Source organism: Carya illinoinensis, chromosome 8 (genome assembly GCF_018687715.1).
Source record: "Carya illinoinensis cultivar Pawnee chromosome 8, C.illinoinensisPawnee_v1, whole genome shotgun sequence".
Taxonomy (NCBI): Eukaryota; Viridiplantae; Streptophyta; class Magnoliopsida; order Fagales; family Juglandaceae; genus Carya; species Carya illinoinensis.
The window spans coordinates 9,815,467-9,838,301 of NC_056759.1; the positions used below are offsets into that span (position 1 = coordinate 9,815,467).

The window sequence follows — 22,835 nt, forward strand, 5'->3', positions numbered from 1 at the left end:
GTCGTGATCTTCATTTATACATTAATCTTAGCATAGTTTCCAGCATGGGATGAATAAGAAAAAGAACTCAGTCGTTAGAAGAATCCAGCATGGGATGAATAAACATAATAAAATCTGAACATAAAACTTTAAATGGAAAACAAAAAATAAAGAACAAAAATAAATAAATAAATAAACAAAGAGAAAAGGGCAATTGGGCAGCCCAGATCGGCCATTACTTTGAACTTTCAAGCATCTCGGCTGGCTGCAATATCTAATGCAGGCCCACTTTATCTACTATAACTTGTCTCAATTATCCCCGACAAGTGACATCACACCCGTAGATCAAGGGGTAATTTTTTTTTGTTTTGTTTTGTTTTTCTAATAAAAGAGATGAGAGTTTCGATTCTTTCGAATCTAGATTTTCAATTTGGAGGATCGAGTCATGTACCATTAGGCTCTTGGCAGTGATACTTGTCTTTTATACACACATATATCCCTAATTTGTAAAACAATTCTATATATATATCCATTAGAGAGATTAAGATCATTAATTTTAATTTAAATATTGTTACTGGATATTGAAATCAGTGTTTTTGGTACCGTATCGTACCGGTCACTAGGCTGGTATAGGTATGGTATCTGTTTCGTACCGGTTGAAATACGGGCCGTACCGGCCTGTACTGTCTTGCGTACCAGCCTGTACCGGCCAGTATTTCGGCCTTTATCTTTTTTGGTTTTCATTTTTTTAAGCTATAATCTCATTTTTTTATCCCCAATTCATATTAAACTATTTATAATTTATATATACATATGTAGTTATGTATAATTTATTCATATATGGACTATTATTTTGAAATATAATTTATATATATTTATATATATAATTTATTTATATATCGACTATTCCGAAACGGTACACGAAATGGTACCGATACGGAAATAATTCGTTCCAGTGTCTTGACCGGTATGCCATCCGGTACGGCATTCAAAACATTGATTGAAATCCTCTTATTCATGAACTTGCGCATATCTAAGCTATAATTCAAAGTATTCTGGTTTATCGTTTATCTGACATGACACCAAAAGGGAAAAAATAACGATAGTTTCTTAATTAGATAGCTTTCATCAAGTTATAAATATAAGTAAAATTATAAATATAAATAGCATTTTCGTTTGTATATTAATCCCTCAAACTTAAAGTTCTCAATTTCTTGTTCGGATATGAGGGGATTTGACTGGTTTGTATTCAATTGAGATGAGATAATATGCTTTTAGATAAAAATTAAAAAAAATATTGTTAGAATATTATTTTTTAATATTATTATTATTTTAAAATTTAAAAAACTTGAATTGTTTATTATATTTTGTATGTGAATTTAATGAAGTTGTAATGATGAGATAAAATGAGATGATTTTTAAATCTAAATGGGGCCTAATCCCACAACAACTATTGAATCTGAAATCATTGGAAACCTGATCAAGAAGTTGACAAATCAAGATAGCATTTGAATATAGTCTCTTATTCATAGGACCGTTACATATCTTATTCATAGCATACCATTACATATCTTATTCATAGGACCGTCCACAGTATATATATTGAGCGTACGGGCGGCCGGCCCATACTCGTAGTTCTTTCACTACTTCTTCTTGGGAGCAAGGTTTGCTTTGATTTCGTCAACCACCTTGCCATCCACCTGGAAGGCTATCTCCAACACATCGTCCGGCACTGGCGGTGACGCAGCGAAAAGTGATGTGGCAACGACTTGGGTGCCCGGCAGTTGGCCATTGAAGCCCGAGATCACAGAAGCAGGCTTGTCGCCAACGTTCTTCTGAAAATGGACCAGTCCCCTTGGGAACACAAAGATCTCACCTTCCTTGATGGTCTTGGAGATGAGCTTGTCTGCTGTGGTGATGAAGCCTACAAACAGCTCGCCTTCCAGAGTGAATATGGTCTCGGTGGCTCGCGGGTGAGTGTGAGGAGGGTTGAGTCCGCCGGGTGCATAGTCAATGCGCGCCAACGACACGCCGAGCGTATTAAGGCCTGGAACCTGTCGGGAATATGCCGTTAAAGCAAATTGTAATTTCCATATTTTGCATTAAATAAAATTGTCTAAATGAACAGAACCTGCATAACATTGGCTGTCGTCACATTTGAACCAAACGAGTTGTTGATGAGAGCTGGCGCAGCCAGGCCCGCGAAGGTGAAATCTGCTGCCGTGACTTCTGCATCGTCCTTGCATACAAACCCGTTCACCTTTATCTCTGTTGCACGAATGACAAGGAAAATAAGAGAGCATTTCATCAAAAGAACAATCCCGAAAATATGTAAAGTTGGTCTAGGAACTTAAAATGAATCACATACTTGACTTTAGATCGGCAACGCAGAGATCCTGAAGGGGGTCAGGATCGTATGCCACAGAGCTGGAGATTGCAGCAAAGATGAACAGACATGCAAGAACGTTTGCCACCATGATTGGAAATGACTTGAAAGGAGACTGAGGTATTGGTTAAACTAAGATAAGAAAGCGAGTAGAATGCTTGGTTCGAATATGGAGAAAGAACAGCCTGCTACTCTATTTATATACACATCTAACATTGGTGATCATAAATAACAGGGTTCCAACTTAAATTCGAAGCAATTTCCCAATGAAGACGTAAACAGAAACTATTTTCTATTAGTTTGAATGGGTGAAAGAAGTTGGTGAAGAAGAAAGCCAGTAGAAATTAACGTTTTTGGGCATCTTTTTGCTGTATGTGTCTTTGTTAAACAATAACACAAATCAAATCAATGGGGCTTGGAAAAGCTTCATGCCTGCCTGGCTAAATAGCGTACATTTCTCGCTATTCAAGATAGAACTTTAAAGTGAGACATAACTTGAAACCAAAAAAATCATTTCCAATTCAATGAGATGTGGTTGGAGATTGCTGATAAGGTGACAAACAAAGACACAAAATTTCGAAAAATCCTGCACAACTTGCCGAAGATGGTTGCATACACTAGAGAAAAAATCAATGTGAAATTGATACAGTATGTGAGATTTTCAGATGGTCAAAACTATTACCAACTTAGATGGTTCTTCTCTAGGGTGTAGAGAAAAAGATACACACATAAGATGGGTCGTACATTACTTATCAAGCATTCGATTTTGTTCTAAAAATTCAGTCGAGAAGTTATAAATGTTAGAGGCTGATTTGTTGTATTTATCTCTCTACACACTAAGCTGTATAGAAACTTTTAACAGATCCAAAGCGGATGCTTTTAGTTCACCTATAAGTTTCCCCACTGGATCTAACTTTTGTATACAATCAAGCCAACAGAGTTGTTAAATGGGGACCCTTTTCTGCAATTGTTGGAAGTAAGCTCACAGAGAGAGGCATAACCATACAAGCATTATTAACAGAATAGTAAATTACGGTGATAATTGACTTTTTTATAAAAATTCTTTGTGAGATGTCGCAAATTATAATATTAGATACAATCGTAGATATGTAGATTTTGCATTTACTCATTTTTTAATGGAATTGCATGGTGATTGTATACTACATGATTGTAAATATCATTTACGAGATAGTAGAAAGGATTGGAATGTAATTTGAATCATTACTCCACCTGAATATAGCATCATAGCATTCAAAAATATCATACCCATGAAGAAGAAAAAGGTAAAAAGTGGTAATTCCTTCGAGAGGTGAAGAAAAATGTGATGAATAACACAGGGGATTCTTTTGAGAGCGAGAGAGAGGAGACCTTATCATGACGATGAAAACAGAGTCCTAGAGTCTATTTTTAATATATATATATATATATATATCCACTACAACCAACAATTGAGATTCGTGCCTTGCCAACTGCTATGTCAACTAAATAATGCATACTACCCAATAAAGAGAGAAGGCAGTTGGAGAGAAATTTAGGAGTGTACAGTATTTTTACAACTCTTTATATGATTATATTATAAAATAAAAATATTTATTTAATGTAATGTTATTTTATAAATTATTTATACAAAAAAATAAAATAGAAAAACATCTCTTTTAATACGTAGTTATATAAAAAAATTGTAAAGATGACCTTATATCTAATACTTTTCAAACTTTAGTGTTATAAAGAACGAAACTTTCCTAACATTTTTTCCCTTAGTCTTCTTCCTTCGCATCCCATTCATCCTATACAAAAGAGAAAAATAGGCAGGAAAGCTCTGTAATTCTTACATTTTTATAGTAGAATTTATCCCATTTGGACCCTTGTAAATGTAGGTAATAATGCCGAATCACGTAAAACAGAGAAGAAGGCCTTGCTTGCATTCACTTCATTGACCATCAGCAGGCTATCACTTTCCAAGATCAATCTATGGATTCCCATGTTTGCACGTATTTGAAGACCTCTAAACATGGCCAAGAGTTCATTGTCTTCTAGCTCATTTACTTCATGTTCAATTTTGTTAGCTGCCAAGACAACATCCCCCTTTTCAGCCCTCAAAACAGCCCCAATTCCTGCTTTGTGCCTGTCAAAGAACATGGTTTCATCTACATTAAACTTTAAGAAGCCAATAAAAGGTAGTTTCCAGCAGCATAGTTCCTTGACTTTCGAGTTTTGCAACTCTTGGGCCCCCTTGAACATAAATTGCACAGTTAAAGTATAATCAGTTGCTTGCTTAATATTAGAGCAACTTTCTTCTATCTCCATCTTGTTTTGCCTATAACAGAAACTCCATGCCAATAAAAACAAAGTAGTTTTTCCTTTACAGCATTTGCAACTTCCATAACAAGCATCTTATGATCCAAATCTTGCACAATTGGAACATATTTTTTTCCAGTAGTTTCTGATCTCAGGACAAAAGAAAAGAGCATGAGAAGTATCTTCCAACACTTCCTTGCAAAAACAGTAGCTCCCTTCTGTTTTGACTCTTCTCTTCTCAAGGTTAAGTTTTGTAGGAAGTCCCTCCTTACATGCTCTCCATGCAAACACCTTAATTTTATTGGGTAAAGGCATCTTCCAAACAGCTTTCCAAAGAGTCTTGTGTCTAGAGAAACTCGAGCTCTCCCTTGACTTATCAATAATTCTGTCTCTAAACACCCTGTATGCACTCTTCACACTAAAGCATCCACTTTTCTCTGGAAACCAGATCCATTTATCTGTTTGAGCACCTGGACAGACCACAATTTTTAAAACAACCTATGCTATCTTTGGATTGAATAGAGCTCTGACTTTTTCAACATCCTACCACCTAGTTTGGCCACTCAACAGCTTATCCAATGTTTCATCATCAACAACCTGCATCTCATCAGAAGTAGTAAATAAAGTTTTATGCCCAGGTATCCAGTGATCCTTCTAGATTTTAACTATTTTTCCATCCCTTATCCTCTACCTACAACCAGCTTTTAACCACTTCCTAGCTTCTCATATTCCTCTCCATGCATAAGAGGGATTGTTCCCCAAGCCAGCTTCAAATAGACTACTTTTTGGGAATTATCGGGCTTTATACGCCCTTTTGTAGCAATGATCTTTCTACCTGTAATATCCTGCATACTTGTTTAGCTAGTAGTGCCAGATTAAAAGTTTTGAGGTCTCGAAAACCCAAGCCTCCTCTGAACTTTGAATCACACGTTTTGTCCCAGCTAACCCAATGTATTCTCCTCTCATCTTTCTTCTGGCCCCATCGGAACCTTGCCATCAAAGCCTCAAGTTTAGAACATAGTCCCCCAGGTAGCAAGAAGCAGCTCATAGAATACATAGGGATGGAGATAGCTACTGCCTTAATAAGGATTTCTTTTCCCCCTTGTGATAAAATATGCTCTTTCCAACATTGCAGTTTTTGCTAAACTTTGTGCTTAATATTTGATAAAGCGCGAGTTTTTGATCTTCCTACAACTGGAGGCAACCCAAGGTATTTCTCATATTGTTGCACCCTCTCCACACCCCATAATAACATTATCTCCTTCTGAGTAATTTCAAGTACATACATTAAGCTTTTTCTTTAGTACCCACCATCATGCTTATAACCAGTACAAGTATCATTTGGCTCCAATATCATGCTTATAAAAACTATTGTCATTATTGGTTTATTTCTAGTTAGTATGTCCTTATAACCAGAGTAATCAGCATATACATCATGTTTCCATAGTTGCATTTCCTCCTCTATTTTCTATTCCTAATGACAAGGAAAATATATATATTGACATAGAATATCCATCTTATAGATTCAATTCTGCAAAACATTCAAAGAAATAGTGTGTAGCTAAGAAACTGAGATAGGTTAAATTTACAAGTGCAACTGATCGACCTTCTTAAGAAACCCAGCACCGAACGCTCTAGTTACTTTCAATTGCCCCTTCACTCAATCATTGAATACAGCTTGGTTGTCATTCAGATGTTCGACCCTAATTCTAAAAATTCCTACAACAAAAAATAAAAGAACACAAGTAGTTTGTTCATGATACGAAAATTTCATATGATTTTTCTCCATTTATTTCTTTTGATAAGGTCCTCCTCCATCGATTTCTAGATTTAGTATATCCATTTACAAATATATAATCTGATAACATTATCAATTCTAACATATGAGAGTATATATGTACATCTTAATTGATGAACAAAACTTTGTGCAACTAATTGGTTGAACTACCAGAAGGATGATCACTTGTGGTTGAGCAAAGTGCTAAACTACAGTTCCAGTGCAATGGCAACTAGTCCCCAACCACATGTCCGGTACATAAAAAACTGGGAATTAAATTAAAAACATGCACCAAAAAGGAAATAATTCAGAAGACATAAGCTCTTGTTTTCTTAAGATATGTTAAGAATTGAGGAAGAATGACAAGGGAAGAAAAAGGCTGAGAAAAATTTGAATGACTGGAGATAGTTTCATTCAGAAAAATAATAAATCTGTTTACAAAGAAGGGGTATTGAAAATATATATACATCCTCAGACTTAAAGCAACAATAATAAAGCACTAAAGAACAACCAATCAGTGTACAATTTGAGAGGTTGTAGGCTATGTACAAAGGTAAATTGTAAAAGAAAAAATGCTAAGAATTATGCTATGGTATGCTGTGTAGGGGTGGTGGCTGCTCTGCTATACTATGAAGAATATGTCTATTGTGCTCTAGGTGATCGCAGGCAGCAGGCATGGGAATCTTGTCTTCTATGTTGAGGCTACAGTGCATGAATCATGGTGGTGCTTGGTCATCACATCATGCATCACTACAAGAAATTTTACATTAACACTGCGTCACAATCTAGACGTTATGCATATTGAAAAAAAAAATGTGAGAATATTTTGGGCATTCTGATGTCAATAGAAGGGAAAACGAAAGATATAGCTAACTCTCATAAAGATTTAAAGGAGTTGAGGACAAGACCAGAGTTGTATTTACAATCTAATGGGTCTTCAGTCTATATGCCCCTCAGTTTGTATACATTGTCAAATGATGAGAGAAAGAAATTCTGCGACTGGTTCATGACAATCAAATTACCCGATGGATATGCTTCGAACATGTCAAGAAATTTTCAAACTCATGATTGGAAGATATCTGGTCGTAAAAGTCATAACTGTCATGTATTTCTGCAGCTTCTGTTGCCAATTGGTGTGCGTGGAAATCTTACTCGAGATGTTCGTACAGCACTCACAGAATCAGGGGGATTTTTGAGGGGCATTTGTAGTAGATCGTTGAAAGTTGATGCATTGTTAAAAATGCAAGCTGACCTCGTAGTGATATTGTGTAAATTGGAGAGTTTGTACCCGCATTATTTCTTTGATGTAATGGTTCATTTGGCTGTGCACCTACCTCATGAGGCTTTAGTTGTCGACCCAGTTCAATATAGATGGATGTATTCTATTGAACGGTTTTTGGAAAAATTTAAGTGATCAGTGAGGAATAAGGTTGGTCCAGAAGGTTTGATTGCAGAATTATACACTGATAATAAATGACATACATTTTGTTCAATGTATTTCCATGGGGTTGATACCAGATTTATGAGACCAGACCGAAATTATGAAGGTGGACAAATATGAGTCTCATCATCATTTTTTGTGTTTTCTCAAACCGTATGTCCCATAGATGCATAAGGAGGCTATGACCTAAGTGGAAAAAGTTTGATAGAGCTCGATGGTATGTCTTGAATAACTGTGCAGAAATTGAGCACTACTTGAGGTTAGTGATGAATATTCGTATCAATAAAATTTGCATATTCAAGTTATACAAATTAATAGTTAACATGATTATGCGTAGCGAACATTTACAACTACTTCTCATGGGTGGTGTAACTAATGTAGAAAAGAAGCATGAAGAGGAATTCACCTCGTAGTTTTTCAAAGATAGCCTTTTCCACTTCCTCTCTAGTGTAAGCCTTTGTCAGGTGCATATTCATCTCAGCAGTGATTGTTGGTTCTATTTGTGCCAAGATTTCATGAATACCTACTAGATTTGAGGAAGAGAACAAGTTCTGGTAAGATTTTTGAAACTCCTCCCCAATGTCCTCTCTGGTGGATAGTATATTTCCCTACTCATCATGAATTTTTCTAATAAGATTCCTTTGTTTTCTTTGAGTGGCACACTTATCAAAATATTTTGCGTTTCTGTCCCCCTCTTGTAGCCACTTTTGTTTCACTCTTTGCCTCCAAATCAGATCCTCTTCCTCTAGGTAACTATCCAGTTCTTTTTGGATAGCTCTAATCTGTTCAGTTTCTTGGCCATTGTTAAGTTCTTACAACACTCTTAATGCTTGTCTTTTATGATCCCCCATTTTCTACTTGTTTCTATTCGAGTTTCTATGCTACTCTTTGAGTTGGAACTTGATCTCTCAAAACCCCTTCTGGTGACTTTTGGGCTAGATTGTCAGGAGCCATACCAAGCTCTCTTGATGACTTCTATGCATTCCTCAGTTTTTGACCATGTTTCCTCATACCTAAAGACCCTTTTTGTTTGATAGATACTAGACTCGAATCCTTGACTTCAAATGAATAAAGGGTTATGGTCTGAGCATTGAACTGGTAATATTGAGACAGAATTTATTGTATAAAGTTGGTTCCATGCACAGTTGACTAAGGCCCTATCAAGTCTTTCTTTAGTAAAATTTGTCCCCTCACGATTGTTGCACCATGTGAATTTGGACCCCTTAAACCCAACTTCACCTAAGTCACAATCCATCAATGCATGTCTAAAGTCTTCCATTTGTTTAGGAGGTCTAGGAGCTAAACCAAAATTTTCACCCTGAGATATGATTTCATTGAAATCCCTTATACACATCCAAGGTGTATCATGGCCAGCATTCAAAAGTCTAAGAACGCTCCAGCTATCCTTTCTTCTAGCAGTCATTGGTTGGCCATAGAAGCCAGTGATAATTTCGTTTTTATTACTATCCTTAGACTTAAAGTGTAGAGAGATATGGCTTAAGGAAAAATACACTAGTTCAGCATTGGTGTTCTTAGTCCAAAAGGTAGCCAGACCTCCACTTCTTCCAACATAGTCAACTATAAAACTAGAATCGAATCTCAGTTTGTTACAGATGAGTTCCATTTTGTTTCTATAGCATTTTGTTTCATACAAGAAAACCAGATTTTGGGACTTACTTCTCACCAAAAGGTGGAGTTCGAGAACTGTCCGAGGGTTCCCAAGCCCTCAGCAGTTCAAGACAACGTTTTCATGGTGACTGGCAGGACTGTTGAACAACCTCTGCCAATATTAATTTTCTTGCCCATTTAGGACCTTTAGGGGACTTTCCTCCCGGATTGAGAATTCTTTTCTTATGACCGTTTCTAGTTCCCCCCTAGCTCAGTATGTCTTTTGTAAAACTATTTAACCTGCCCCTAGCTCTTCTTTTCCAGTTAGAATTCCTGGTTTGTTTGGTTAACTTTTGAGGCGTGATAGAAGCAGATGGACTAACCTGAACATTGTTATCTATAGGCGACATGTCATGATCGACCATCAGGAGGGCTGTAGGAGGATTTACAAGGTCAATTGGGCTTAAGCAAGCAGTGTTTCTATCTTCCTTGTCTACAGTCTCGTGAATGACTTCTCAGCATGCTTAAGTTTCCTCATTTGGGAAGAGGCAGGCGCCTTGATAACCTAAGTGTAGAAAGTCAACATCTCCAGAGTTGAAATTGTAATTATAGTCTGTGTCTCCTTTGTCAATTGGAATTGACCTCGAACCGTGAAAGCCTTTCTGAGTAGCGGCTTTCCCTCCCTTCTCTGTACTCCTTTCCTCCGAGAAGCCTTGTCGGAATACATTTGGTTCCACCGCCCTTCCACTGCTCTTGGGCCATGCATGGATATGCTCCAATTTGGAAGAAAGCTTGGCTCTAAGCCATGGACCGTATTGGAGCTGGTACTCCTCACGGGTTCTGCCATCGAAGCTAAACCTAGGGTAGGTTGTCTTGCCATGCAGAATTGCACCACAATGAAAGCAAAAAGTTGGCAATTGCTCGTATTTGAAAGTGATCCAGTGGCGGGACCCCTCCATGTTAAGAACTCCTCCCCTTGCCAAGGGCTTAGTAATATCAATCTTTACCTTTGCTCTAAGGAAACTATCCCATGCTCTTCCTTTATCATCCACGTCCACAATCATGACTTCACCTATTTATCCCCCAAGTTTTTCCCCATGCTCTTGTTCATACCGGCAAAAAGAAGGTCGTTCAACTATATCCAAAAGGATTCATGGGAGAAATCCATGTCTCTCAAAGCAATGCTCCCTTCACACTCCTGTAGGCATACCGAGTTTTTTTCAAAAGACCATGGCTGCCCCTTAAGCACTTTGCTCCTCTCGGATGTTGACTGCAACTCAATGAGGAATTCATTCCTCACAACTTCCTTGAATTTCAGACTCCCGTCGATTTTCCATATCTTATTCATCATAGCTTTGAAAGCCCCCCTATTTATTTCTTTATCAGCAATCACCAACGTTGCGAGACAAAACTTACTGACTTCCTTCGAGAGGAGAATCTCCTTCTCGGAAAGGTTGATCTCTTGTTGTTCATCCTCTTTTAGTTTGAGGCCCTCACATAAATTAGCCAATTCTTCCTCGATGATAGGATCTAGAAAAGATCTCCGAATTGAAACTCTATAGATCAAATATCCAAAAGGCCAAGCTCTAAGCTTCACAAGGAAACATAAAGAGAAAACCCACCTACCTAGAGAGGGGACTCCCCTTCAACTACCTTTTAGGTAATAATGCTGCATTAGGATTAAATGTTGAGGACATGACACTTGTTTGACTAAAAAATAAGTTCATAAAATATTATAAAGTTTATTTTATTATAAAATATATCAAACATATTATATCGAGACACATTAATTTATAATTTTCTTTTTATAAAGCTCATTTATAGTTATAGCAACAACATATAATCGTAGATTGTTAGGTTCGAGATATATACAAGGATATTGGAGATATTTTAAATGGCCATTTTCCAAATGCCAAGTAAAACTTTAAAAGACACACTAGCCCCCCCCCCCCCCCCCCCCCCCCCAAAAAAAACTTTTTTTAAGGTACAAATTGGACTATAGTACTAAAAGCTGGCGGTCTCTTCCAACACAATATCAATATGTGTTTTGTAGATCACATTAAAATGGATTTTAATATAAATAAATTAAGAAATATATTTGAATATATAAAATAGATTGAGATAGATTTAAAATTTTTATGCAAAGTTGAAAAAATAGTATATTTCATTAATAAGTAATTTGAAATGGGTTGGAGTGACATTGACATGATGCAAACATAATTGGGTTAAGAGAACCAGAGCTTTCAAAGGTTTTAGGTTGCAAGAGATCGTCCATTTCACCTACCATAACATGTTTTAAACCCCTGATAAGTGACAACCACACACACACATATATAAATATTTATATATATATATATATATATATATATATTAATGGAAAGTCGTGATCTTCATTTATACATTAATCTTAGCACAGTTTCCGATCTCAATAACCACCTTCTGAAGTAAGTTGAAGTGATCTACAAAAGAAAAAGAACTCAGTCGTTAGAAGAATCCAGCATGGGATGAATAAACATAATAAAATCTGAACATAAAAATTTAAATGGAAAACAAAAAATAAAGAATAAAAATAAATAAACAAAGAGAAAAGGGCAATTGGGCAGCCCAGACCGGCCATAACTTTGAACTTTCAAGCATCTCGGCTGGCTACAATATCTAATGCAGGCCCACTTTATCTACTATAACTTGTCTCAATTATCCCCGACAAGTGACATCACACCCGTAGATCAAGGGGTAATTTTTTTTTTTTGTTTTGTTTTGTTTTGTTTTTCTAATAAAAGAGATGAGAGTTTCGATTCTTTCGAATCTAGATTTTCAATTTGGAGGATCGAGTCATGTACCATTAGGCTCTTGGCAGTGATACTTGTCTTTTATACACACATATATCCCTAATTTGTAAAACAATTCTATATATCCATTAGAGAGATTAAGATCATTAATTTTAATTTAAATATTGTTACTGGATATTGAAATCAGTGTTTTTGGTACCGTACCGTACCGGTCACTAGTCCGGTACAGGTATGGTATCTGTTTCGTACCGGCTGAAATACCGGCCTGTATTTCAACCTGTACTGGCCTACGTACTGCCCGGTATTTCGGCCTTTTATCTTTTTTTATTATTATTTTTTTAAGCTATAATCTCATTTTTTTTATCCCCAATTCATATTAGACTATTTATAATTTATATATACATATGTAGTCATGTATAATTTATTCATATATAGACTATTATTTTGAAATATAATTTTTATATAATTTATTTATATATCGATTATTCTGAAAAGGTACACGAAACGGTACCGATATCGAAATATTTCATTTCAGTGTCTTGACCAGTATGTAATCCGGTACGGTATTTAAAACATTGATTGAAAGCCTCTTATTCATGAACTTGCGCATATCTAAGCTATAATTCAAAGTATTCTGATTTACCGTTTATCTGACATGACACCAAAAAGACAAAAATAACGATAGTTTCTTAATTAGATAGCTTTCATCAAGTTATCAATTGGTTTATCTAAGAAAAAGGCTAAAGTCATTATTGTCCAATCAAATCACCCACCAAATATATATTTAAAGTTCACAAATGTAGAAATATATATATATATATATATTTAAGCGCATACAATTTCATATATAATATTATATGTATTGAGTTACAGTACCATTTTATCATTATTTTTTTAAGTTAAATTTTAAGATTTTTCTAAACTTTTAAGATTTTCACAACTTTAAGCGTCGGCATGTATAGTTTTATAAGTAAAATTATAAATATAAATAGTATTTTCCTTTGTATATTAATCTCTCAAACTTAAAGTTCTCAATATGTTGTTCGGATATGAGGGGATTTGACTGGTTTGTATTCAATTGAGATGAGATAATATGCTTTTAGATAAAAATTGAATAAAATATTATTAGAATATTATTTTTTAATATTATTATTATTTTAAAATTTAAAAAAATTGAACTATTTATTATATTTTATATGTGAATTTGAAAAAATTGTAATGATGAGATAAAATAAGATAGATTTTCAAATCTAAACGGGGTCTAATCCCACGACAACTATTGAATCTGAAATCACTGAAAACCTGATCAAGGAAGTTGACAAATCAAGATAGCATTTGAATATAGTCTCTTATTCATAGGACCGTTACATATCTTATTCATAGCATACCATTACATATCTTATTCATAGGACCGTCCACAGTATATATATTGAGAGTACGGGCGGCCATACTCGTTAGTTCTTTCACTACTTCTTGGGAGCAAGGTTTGCTTTGATTTCGTCAACCACCTTGCCATCCACCTGGAAGGCTATCTCCAACACATCGTCCGGCACCGGTGGTGACGCAGCGAAAAGTGACGTGGCAACGACTTGGGTGCCCGGCAGTTGGCCATTGAAGCCCGAGATCACAGAAGCAGGCTTGTCGCCAACGTTCTTCTGAAAATGGACCAGTCCCCTGGGGAACACAAAGATCTCACCTTCCTTGATGGTCTTGGAGATGAGCTTGTCTGCTGTGGTGATGAAGCCTACAAACAGCTCGCCTTCCAGAGTGAATATGGTCTCGGTGGCTCGCGGGTGAGTGTGAGGAGGGTTGAGTCCGCCGGGTGCATAGTCAATGCGCGCCAACGACACGCCGAGCGTATTAAGGCCTGGAACCTGTCGGGAATATGCCGTTAAAGCAAATTGTAATTTCCATATTTTGCATTAAATAAAATTTTCTAAATGAACAGAACCTGCATAACATTGGCTGTCGTTACGTTTGAACCAAACGAGTTGTTGATGAGCGCTGGCGCAGCCAGGCCAGCGAAGGTGAAATCTGCTGCCGTGACTTCTGCATCGTCCTTGCATACAAACCCGTTCACCTTTATCTCTGTTGCACGAATGACAAGGAAAATAAGAGAGCATTTCATCAAAAGAACAATCCCGACAATATGTAAAGTTGGTCTAGGAACTTAAAATGAATCACATACTTGACTTTAGATCGGCAACGCAGAGATCCTGAAGGGGGTCAGGATCGTATGCCACAGAGCTGGAGATTGCAGCAAAGATGAACAGACATGCAAGAACGTTTGCCACCATGATTGGAAATGACTTGAAAGGAGATTGAAGTATTAGTTAAAATAATATAAGAAACGGATTAGAATGCTTGGTTCGAATATGGAGAAAGAACAGCCTGCTACTCTATTTATATACACATCTAACACTGGTGATCATAAATAACAGGGTTCCAACTTAAATTCGAAGCAATTTCCCAATGAAGACGTAAACAGAAACTATTTTCTATTAGTTTGAATGGGTGAAAGAAGTTGGTGAAGAAGAAAGCCAGTAGAAATTAACGTTTTTGGGCATCTTTTTGCTGATATGTGTCTTTGTTAAACATTAACACAAATCAAATCAATGGGGCTTGGAAAAGCTTCATGCCTGCCTGGCTAAATAGCGTACATTTCTCGCTATTCAAGATAGAACTTTAAAGTGAGACATAACTTGAAACCAAAAAAATCATTTCCAATTCAATGAGATGTGGTTGCAGATTGATGATAAGGTGACAAACAAAGACACAAAATTTCGAAAAATCCTGCACAACTTGCCGAAGATGGTTGCATACACTAGAGAAAAAATCAATGTGAAATTGATACAGTATGTGAGATTTTCAGATGGTCAAAACTATTACCAACTTAGATGGTTCTTCTCTAGGGTGTAGAGAAAAAGATATACGCATAAGATGGGTCGTACATTACTTATCAAGCATTTGATTTTGTTCTAAAAATTCAGTCGAGAAGTTATAAATGTTAGAGGCTGATTTGTTGTATTTATCTCTCTACACTCTAAGCTGTATAGAAGCTTTTAAAAGATCCAAACCGGATGCTTTTAGTTCACCTGTAAGTTTCCCCACTGGATCTAACTTTTGTATATAATCAAGCCAACAGAGTTGTTAAATGGGGACCCCTTTTCTGCAATTGTTAAATGTGAAAATTCGGCATGTCAAACGTGAAGCAAATGGGGTGGCACATACTCTTGCTAAAGAGGCTGCAGCTCTTAATACCGAACTTATAGACATTGTTTCTACCCCTTCATGTATTTCTTGTATTGGCTGAATGCTAACATTGTTGATATGAATGAATATGTTTCTACTTCAAAAAACATAAATAAAAAAAAATACTTTTCAAACTTTAGCGTTATAAAGAACGAAACTTTTCTAACATTTTTTCCCCTAGTCTTCTTCCTTCGCATCCCATTCATCCTATACAAAAGAGAAAAATAGGCAGGAAAGCTCTGTAATTCTTACATTTTTATAGTAGAATTTATCCCATTTGGACCCTTGTAAACGTAGGTAATAATGTCGAATCACGTAAATATCTTCTTCTTTTTCTTCTTGTATTTATGATTATGCAACTCCGCTATCGCCACCATCTAGGAACAATCCGATTGCCGTTGACTTCCTCGTCAAAATCAGGCATCAACACCATCAATGGTATTCTTTCAGCTACAAATTATGGTGCTGTCCATCTGCGTCAGTCTTGTAGACATGGTCTTTCCCTAATGTTTTAATTGAGCAATCAAATTGATTTGAAGCACATACAACAGATTTTAAACGGAATGATATGAAAGCGTTTTCAGATGCGAAACTCTGAACAGCAGTGCACATGGGGGAGAAGTGGAAGTGGGATCAAGCTAGGCACCGATCACGTAACCATAAAGTCCAAGTATACAGTAATCCTTGAATGGAGAAAATTTATGGTGCAAATTCATTAAGGCCGCAGCCTTTTATCCTAGCAACATGGTCAGAATCCTCTTGCCTGAAACTGTGAATTGTTGAGGCCGTGAACAAATACGAAAAGCCTAGCCGAGACAGAGAGACAGACGGACAGGCAGGAACCAAAAGAGTGTTGTGTGTGTGTAATTGTTTTAAACAACTATCCAGATGATCTCCAGATTCTTCCTTCAAGTGAAACCACCATAACAGAAACATCATCATGATATTTGCGCCGATCCCCATGCGGAATATCCAGTAGTTCATGAAAATCCATTCCTGCAAACAATCATCAGAAGCACTTATCATAATGAGAAAGAGAATGCAGGGAGGTTATGATTTCTACCATTCTACTATTTATATTCTCTTTTGTGGCATTTTCCCACAATTAGTCTCTTTCGTGCCACAATTTGAGGAAGGTCTTGTATTGTTAACATACAAAGTTGTTCATAGACAATGTTCTCTGCTCCCTTCAAAGGGTGTATCACCCCTAGCTCTCAAATAATGTGCTTTGTGGACCACACAAAAGCAAGGTGTTACCTTGCAATACATGCATGTTAAACCGAAAGGGAGTACATTCCATTCTGGTAGTCCTACCGAGCACTTTACATTTTCTTTTTCAAAATAGCAAGTATAATCCAGTTTTAAGCTTTCATGGAGTGCTAACAAAATGAAAAGGTCTGGTAAGTTAATCAATTTACCATTCTTCTTGGCAGCACGGAAAAGAAGCTCCGTGATGAGGTATTGTGCAGGATCACCTTCAGGAACATTTTCCATGAACCAAGTGACATGGGCAACTACCTCTTCATTGTTAAAGTACTGGTACAGTCCATCAGAGGAGAGTACCAGGAATTGATCACTTGAGGAAAGTCGGTGGTGAAGAAGGGAAGGAATGCAGCTGACATAAGGAAGAGTTCCCACATATTCAATCCGAAACATCTCCAGCAGAGCTTCATTACAAGTTGGCTGTGCCCAGAGGCGAAATTACAGAATTGTTGAAATGCAATGAAACACAAATAATGAGAAAGGTAGATATCAATGATATGAAAATGTGCTGCAAATCTATGGTCTGAAAAGGAAGATATCGATGATACTCTTTCTGAGGAAATGAAAGGATGCACGGTGATTAGTTCACCACTTCAAGTCACATGATCTCAACTCTATTGTGGTCCCCTATTATGCCTGCCTTAAGATGCATTTCGAGCCAAGTAACTCATGATAAAACATAGCAAATTGAAGCTTGTTAGTAAACTGTCTAACATAGAGCATAAATCAAGACAAACACACCGTTTAAAGTCTCCTAGTTAATGTGTACTCCAAAAAATGAGTGATCTTTATATGATCCATCTCTTAAAGTTACTCCATTTATAGATATTTACAGTGTCAAAGCTAGAGCCCCAAGTTTCCATGATTACATTGTATAAATTACACATGTAAATAAGTAGAGAGTGGAGCTAGGATTCAAGCTTTAGATAGATCATTGCTCTAATATCATGTTAAACTACTAGAAAAATATAAAATTAAGCATTTAATTATACTCTTAACAGTCCTTAAAGGACATTATGACTTGATTGTGTTGCAAATCCATCTTGGAGAACTCTATCTGAGATTGCCTATTATACACAGGATCAAGGTAACATAAGATTGCCCAGACAAAGTTCAACTAGATTAGCATAAACTACGGCAAGACTGCAAATAATAATGACATATGGTTTGACCACTGTTATAACCAGGTTAACTTCAAGACATCAAGGAATCAAAACAAACAAAAGGCATTGATATAAAAAAACTCATGTTTAAAACTTGTGCTTAATCCTCAATATATCTTTAATTTCTGCCAGCATTATTACGAGTGGATTATTGGCTTTTTTTTTTTAATGGGTAACCAACTCACACACCTCACAAATTTTGAACCCATGACCTCACCTGCCATCAAGCTTTTTCTTTAGTACCCACCATCATGCTTATAACCAGTACAAGTATCACTTGGCCATCATGCTTATAAAAACTATAGGCATTATTGGTTTATTCCTAGTTAGTACACGTCCATATAACCAGAGTAATCAGCATATACATCATGTTTCCATAGTTGCATTTCCTCTTCTATTTTCTACTCCCAATGACAAGGCAAATATATATACCGACATAGAATATACATCTTATAGATGCAATTCTGCGGAACATTCAAAGAAATAGTGTGCAGCTAAGAAACTGCTTTTCAGATAGGTTAAATTTACAAGAGCAACTGACCGACCTTCTTCAGAAACCCAGCACCAAACGCTCTAGTTACTTTCAATTGCCCCTTCACTCGATCATTGAATACAGCCTGGTTGTCATCCGGATGTTCGACCCTAATTCTAAAAACTTCCTGCAGCAGAAAATAAAAGAACACAAGTAGTTTGTTCATAATACGAAAATTTCATATCATTTTTCTCCATTTATTTCTTTTGATAAGGTCCTCCTCCATCAATTTCTAGATTTAGTATATCCATTTACAAATATGTAATCTGATTACACCGATAAAAAGGTATAATCTGATAACATCATCAATTCTAACAGATGAGAGTATATAAGTACATCTCAATTGATGAACAAAACTCCGTGTAATTAATTGGTTGAACTACCAGAAGGATGATCACTTGTGGTTGAGCAAAGAGCTCAACTACAGTTCCAGTGCAATGGCAACTAGTCCCCAACCACGTTTCCAGTACATAAAAAACTGGGAATTAAATTAAAAACATGAACCAAAAAGGAAATAATTCAGAAGACATAAGCTCTTGTTTTCTTAAGATATGTGACCAAAAAGTTGATTCTAATAGTGCAGAGGACGGTATAAGTTTTACAAATGTGACATTCACATGCACAAACACGAGAGGACCAGGGATAAAGGCTAGGCTGCTTTACAATTTACAAAATAAAAAAGGGCAAGGGTTTATACCAACACCACTATGGGTGCATCCCCTGAATTTTTTTAATCATACCTCATTTTCTATCCCATTGTCCCAGTTAAAATCACTAATAAAAATTAGTCCAATGAGATACACGTGATCCTTTTTTTTTTATAGGTAATCAAAGATATTATATTCATAGAAATAGGCAAAGCCCAAGTACACAGGAAGGATACATGAGGAACACCTAGCTAGAGGTGAGATACACGTGATCCTACAAACTCACTAACCCCAATCTTTATCTAATCACATCTCTTGGGCTATATAACATGGGGATGTAGGTTTATTTTAACCAAAAAGGTAATGGAAGACATGCCAAAGATAGATACCCAAACCAGAATTATATAAATTCTTTAAAGAAGAGTATTAATAACTTAATTCAACCATTAGGAAAAGTGGAAAGGCACCTTTTCCATGCTTGTGCTGTGATCAATGGAAAGCTGAACTGCTCTCATCTTTAATCTGCATAATGAAATATCCCGCTTTTTATTTATCTTGCTAATGTGACTGTTCTGATTATGCATAGGAGAATCCTCTGATATTCTGTCCAGCTCCATATGCACTAATGACTCTCTGGATCTATTCCGATGCCTCGCGTCATCTTTTAAAAAACTTGGATTAGGATAATGGTCATGTGGTCTTTCTTGAGCCAAGATCACACGGCTATCCCCAAGATTCATGACATACACATCTTGATCCTTCATTAACATCACTAGAGCACATGATCCCATTAATGCAAGTTCCGGGTTTTTGTCAAGAGCCTTTTCCACCAATTCCATGTAAGCCTCTTCAGTCCTTTCAAGAGCTCGAGCCATCGCCCTTAAAACCAAATCATGATCAATAACACCAGATTTGCATCTTCTAATAGGTCCAGAGGGTTCCACCATTCTCTTTTCAACACCAATCTCCTCTCTGTGCCAATCATAATTCCACGGAAAAAGTTTCTTCCGTAAAGATTTTTGCTTCTGATACATTTTTCTAATCTTTGAACCAATTAATGACTTTCTAGTATTCTGTCTTTGCCTTGAAACATAAAGAGCAGGTATAACACCATGATTAATAGATTCCCTCACCCCTACATCTTCACCTGAAGTGGTAGGATCTTCACCCCGATGGTTATAACTATCTCCTTCGGCATTTAATGAGCAAGATCTTACCTGATCTTCACGTAAGGTTTTGCTAGAATCTGAGGTTTCTTGACCCAATTGACAATCCCATGATACCACTCTTCGCTTCCTGACCTCCGAGACTAACAAAGAATCCCGTCCATCCCAAGGCTCCATCTGAAGTAGTTCATAAAGCCGTGTGCTTTTCCTGCCTTGACCAGTTAAGTTTGCAGCTGGAACAGAAACCGGTGCTGTTCCTGTGCTGCTGGACTTTTCACCATTAGGTTCAACACCCATCCTAAGTTCTTCATTTTCCTCAACTATCTCACAGTTAGAAGATTGACCTTTGACAACTGCAGGCCTACATGAATCCTCTGAACTATGATAAATTCCTTGACTCAGATGAGGTTTCGACTGTTCCTCCTTGCTGGACTCTGAAGCCACTTTTGTATGTCCAGTCTTAAGGAGTTCCGGTTTTAATTGATCATTAAGAGGTTTATCTTCATAATCCCAAATCAGTCCTTCCAGTTCTCTGTCTATAGCTTGGTAAAGATGGCTCATCAGAAAATCTGGTGCATCCGGTCCACTAAAGCCATCATATATTCCAATAAACAACCATCCTTGTTCTTCAGAAAGCACAACTTGAACCCTATCTTCACCAGCCTTTCCATGAGCCCATTGCAAGTCATGAGTACATCTATACTCACCTTTGGATGGCACCCCTTCAAGACAGCTTCGCGAGGTATCTGGCCGAAACTTTGGCTCTTTAGTATGCCAGGCCAATTGAGACACTGAATTCAAGAAAAAGCGTTGCATCCAACCAGGCCCCCCAGAATGTTTTGAGAATGCGCCAGAGAAAGTGCTCCTCATCGGCCCACTCATGCTCCTCATGAGACGCTGAAGGCCTGGTCTTTGACCAATTCGTGCAAGGGGTGCAGAGAAGTTAGACTTATCAGTAGCATCAAGCGGACCAGACATTACACCCTTCTCAATTGGCCCAGACATGAAAAACCCTCCCCTCTCCAAAGGGCCTGAAGTAAAACTTCTTTCAAGAGGTCCAGACATGAATCCACTCAATGGTCCAGAGCAATGAGGTACGGGCTGCAAAGGTATTGCAGAAAATGAGGATGTGCTCTCAAAGGATGCAGCAGGCTCTTGAACATCACTGGCAAACAATGCACTCTGGTTACCAGTCCTAGCTGTAGAAACATTGGCACTGACCGAAGCCCCTGAGATGGTTTTAAATGTAGTTTCTGGGACGCTCTTGTTTAGTCTGTGTAACCCCGAGGGATCATCTATCATGTCATGTCTAAATGATCCACTTAATGCCTCAGAATCAAGGGTGCTCGAATCAACAGTATACCTTTCAGAGTTTGATGGGGTAATGGCAGGAGATTCAAAAATAGACGGCCTAACATAACAGAAGGAATGGCCTAATCCTTCATCTAGTGGGTCTAAGAACTCCAAATCAACCCCGTTTTTCTCATTGAAAGGTATAAAACAGCCTACAACACGAGAAGTGCCGTTACCCATTAATTACGTCTAGAACTTACAAGAGATTCCTCTCAGATGGAGGGTGTATGTAACTATGCACCATGAACAAATGCAGAAGAAAAGAATTCAGCCGAATTGGTAAAAACCCAATAAAGCCCAATACCACCTTATTGATATGTTGGCTCCGGCGCATCATCAGGCTCAGACTCGAAGCATACTGTTTTTCATAAAACATAGACCCAACTTTTTGTTTATCTTTTAGTGCAAACCAACACGTCAACTAGACTAGCAAGCAGAAAATGAAACAAAACAGCACTTTAAATGGTAATATCCAATGATCTGACCTTGTGGATAGTGGTAAGGCAAGAATAAAGTAGCGGATCGAGCAGAGCCGCTAACAGATCTAGGGACGCCAAAGGACGATGAATCAGTGAATGGAACACATCAGAAACAAACCATTCCAGATTATCTTTGTGGAATCTGATAAATATCCAAATAAGAGAACGCAATACACCCATATATTTTGAAACATGCAGACAAGCACAACTGTGCAAGAGGGGAAAAAACTAGCAAAAAACGATTGAAAATAGCTTTTCACGGTGAGAAATCAAAGATTGAGACTTGGGGTGCGCATTTTGACTAAACGGGGGGGACTGGGGAGAAATGAGCAGAGCAGACCAGAGCAAGAGAGGAGAGAAGAATATGTACAATTGGTTGAACCATATTTATATTAAAAAAAAATATGCATAAAAAATTGGGATTCGGTCAGATGATGAAGAATCAAAGTCGAGTTCATCAAGGAGGGTCTCTTTCTTGGGGTTTTCAAATGGTTTGGGAGGGTAAAAACTAAAAATTAAAAAGAAGAGAAGAAACCCACTCCATTTCCAACCTCTCTCTCTCTATACATACATATATATGTATATATATCAAGAAATTAAAATATACAATATTAGATTCAGATGTAGGGACTGTTAATTATTATTAACGTATTGCATGTGTTGGCTCTTCTTCTTCTTCTTGCTCTTCTTCTTCTTCTTGTT

The 22,835-nt window shown here is 37.0% G+C and overlaps 3 protein-coding genes across 4 annotated transcripts; all 3 read right to left on the bottom strand.

Annotated features, from left to right (window-relative positions):
• Positions 1-1,481: 1,481 nt before the first annotated feature.
• Positions 1,482-2,547, bottom strand: LOC122319070 (germin-like protein subfamily 2 member 4). The gene is made up of 3 exons (XM_043136949.1): positions 2,348-2,547; positions 2,111-2,247; positions 1,482-2,033 (listed from the first exon to the last, which is right to left on the bottom strand). Exons 1-3 carry the CDS (start codon positions 2,454-2,456, stop codon positions 1,623-1,625), a joined length of 657 nt encoding a protein of 218 aa, XP_042992883.1. The 5' UTR covers positions 2,457-2,547; the 3' UTR covers positions 1,482-1,622.
• An 11,046-nt stretch (positions 2,548-13,593) lies between these two features.
• Positions 13,594-14,664, bottom strand: LOC122318321 (germin-like protein subfamily 2 member 4). The gene is made up of 3 exons (XM_043135566.1): positions 14,467-14,664; positions 14,230-14,366; positions 13,594-14,152 (listed from the first exon to the last, which is right to left on the bottom strand). Exons 1-3 carry the CDS (start codon positions 14,573-14,575, stop codon positions 13,745-13,747), a joined length of 654 nt encoding a protein of 217 aa, XP_042991500.1. The 5' UTR covers positions 14,576-14,664; the 3' UTR covers positions 13,594-13,744.
• A 1,494-nt stretch (positions 14,665-16,158) lies between these two features.
• LOC122318320 (protein phosphatase 2C 32-like) lies at positions 16,159-22,283 on the bottom strand. 2 transcript variants are annotated; one of them, XM_043135565.1, is made up of 5 exons: positions 22,140-22,283; positions 19,603-22,012; positions 18,502-18,615; positions 16,949-17,213; positions 16,159-16,526 (listed from the first exon to the last, which is right to left on the bottom strand). In XM_043135565.1, exons 2-5 carry the CDS (start codon positions 21,832-21,834, stop codon positions 16,411-16,413), a joined length of 2,727 nt encoding a protein of 908 aa, XP_042991499.1. In that variant the 5' UTR covers positions 21,835-22,012; positions 22,140-22,283; the 3' UTR covers positions 16,159-16,410. The 2 variants fall into 2 exon arrangements, 1 of the variants encoding a protein (XP_042991499.1); XR_006244798.1 differs by lacking the exon at positions 16,159-16,526 and having other exon boundaries at positions 17,075-17,213; positions 17,342-18,615; positions 19,603-22,283.
• Between the last annotated feature and the right edge of the window lie 552 nt (positions 22,284-22,835).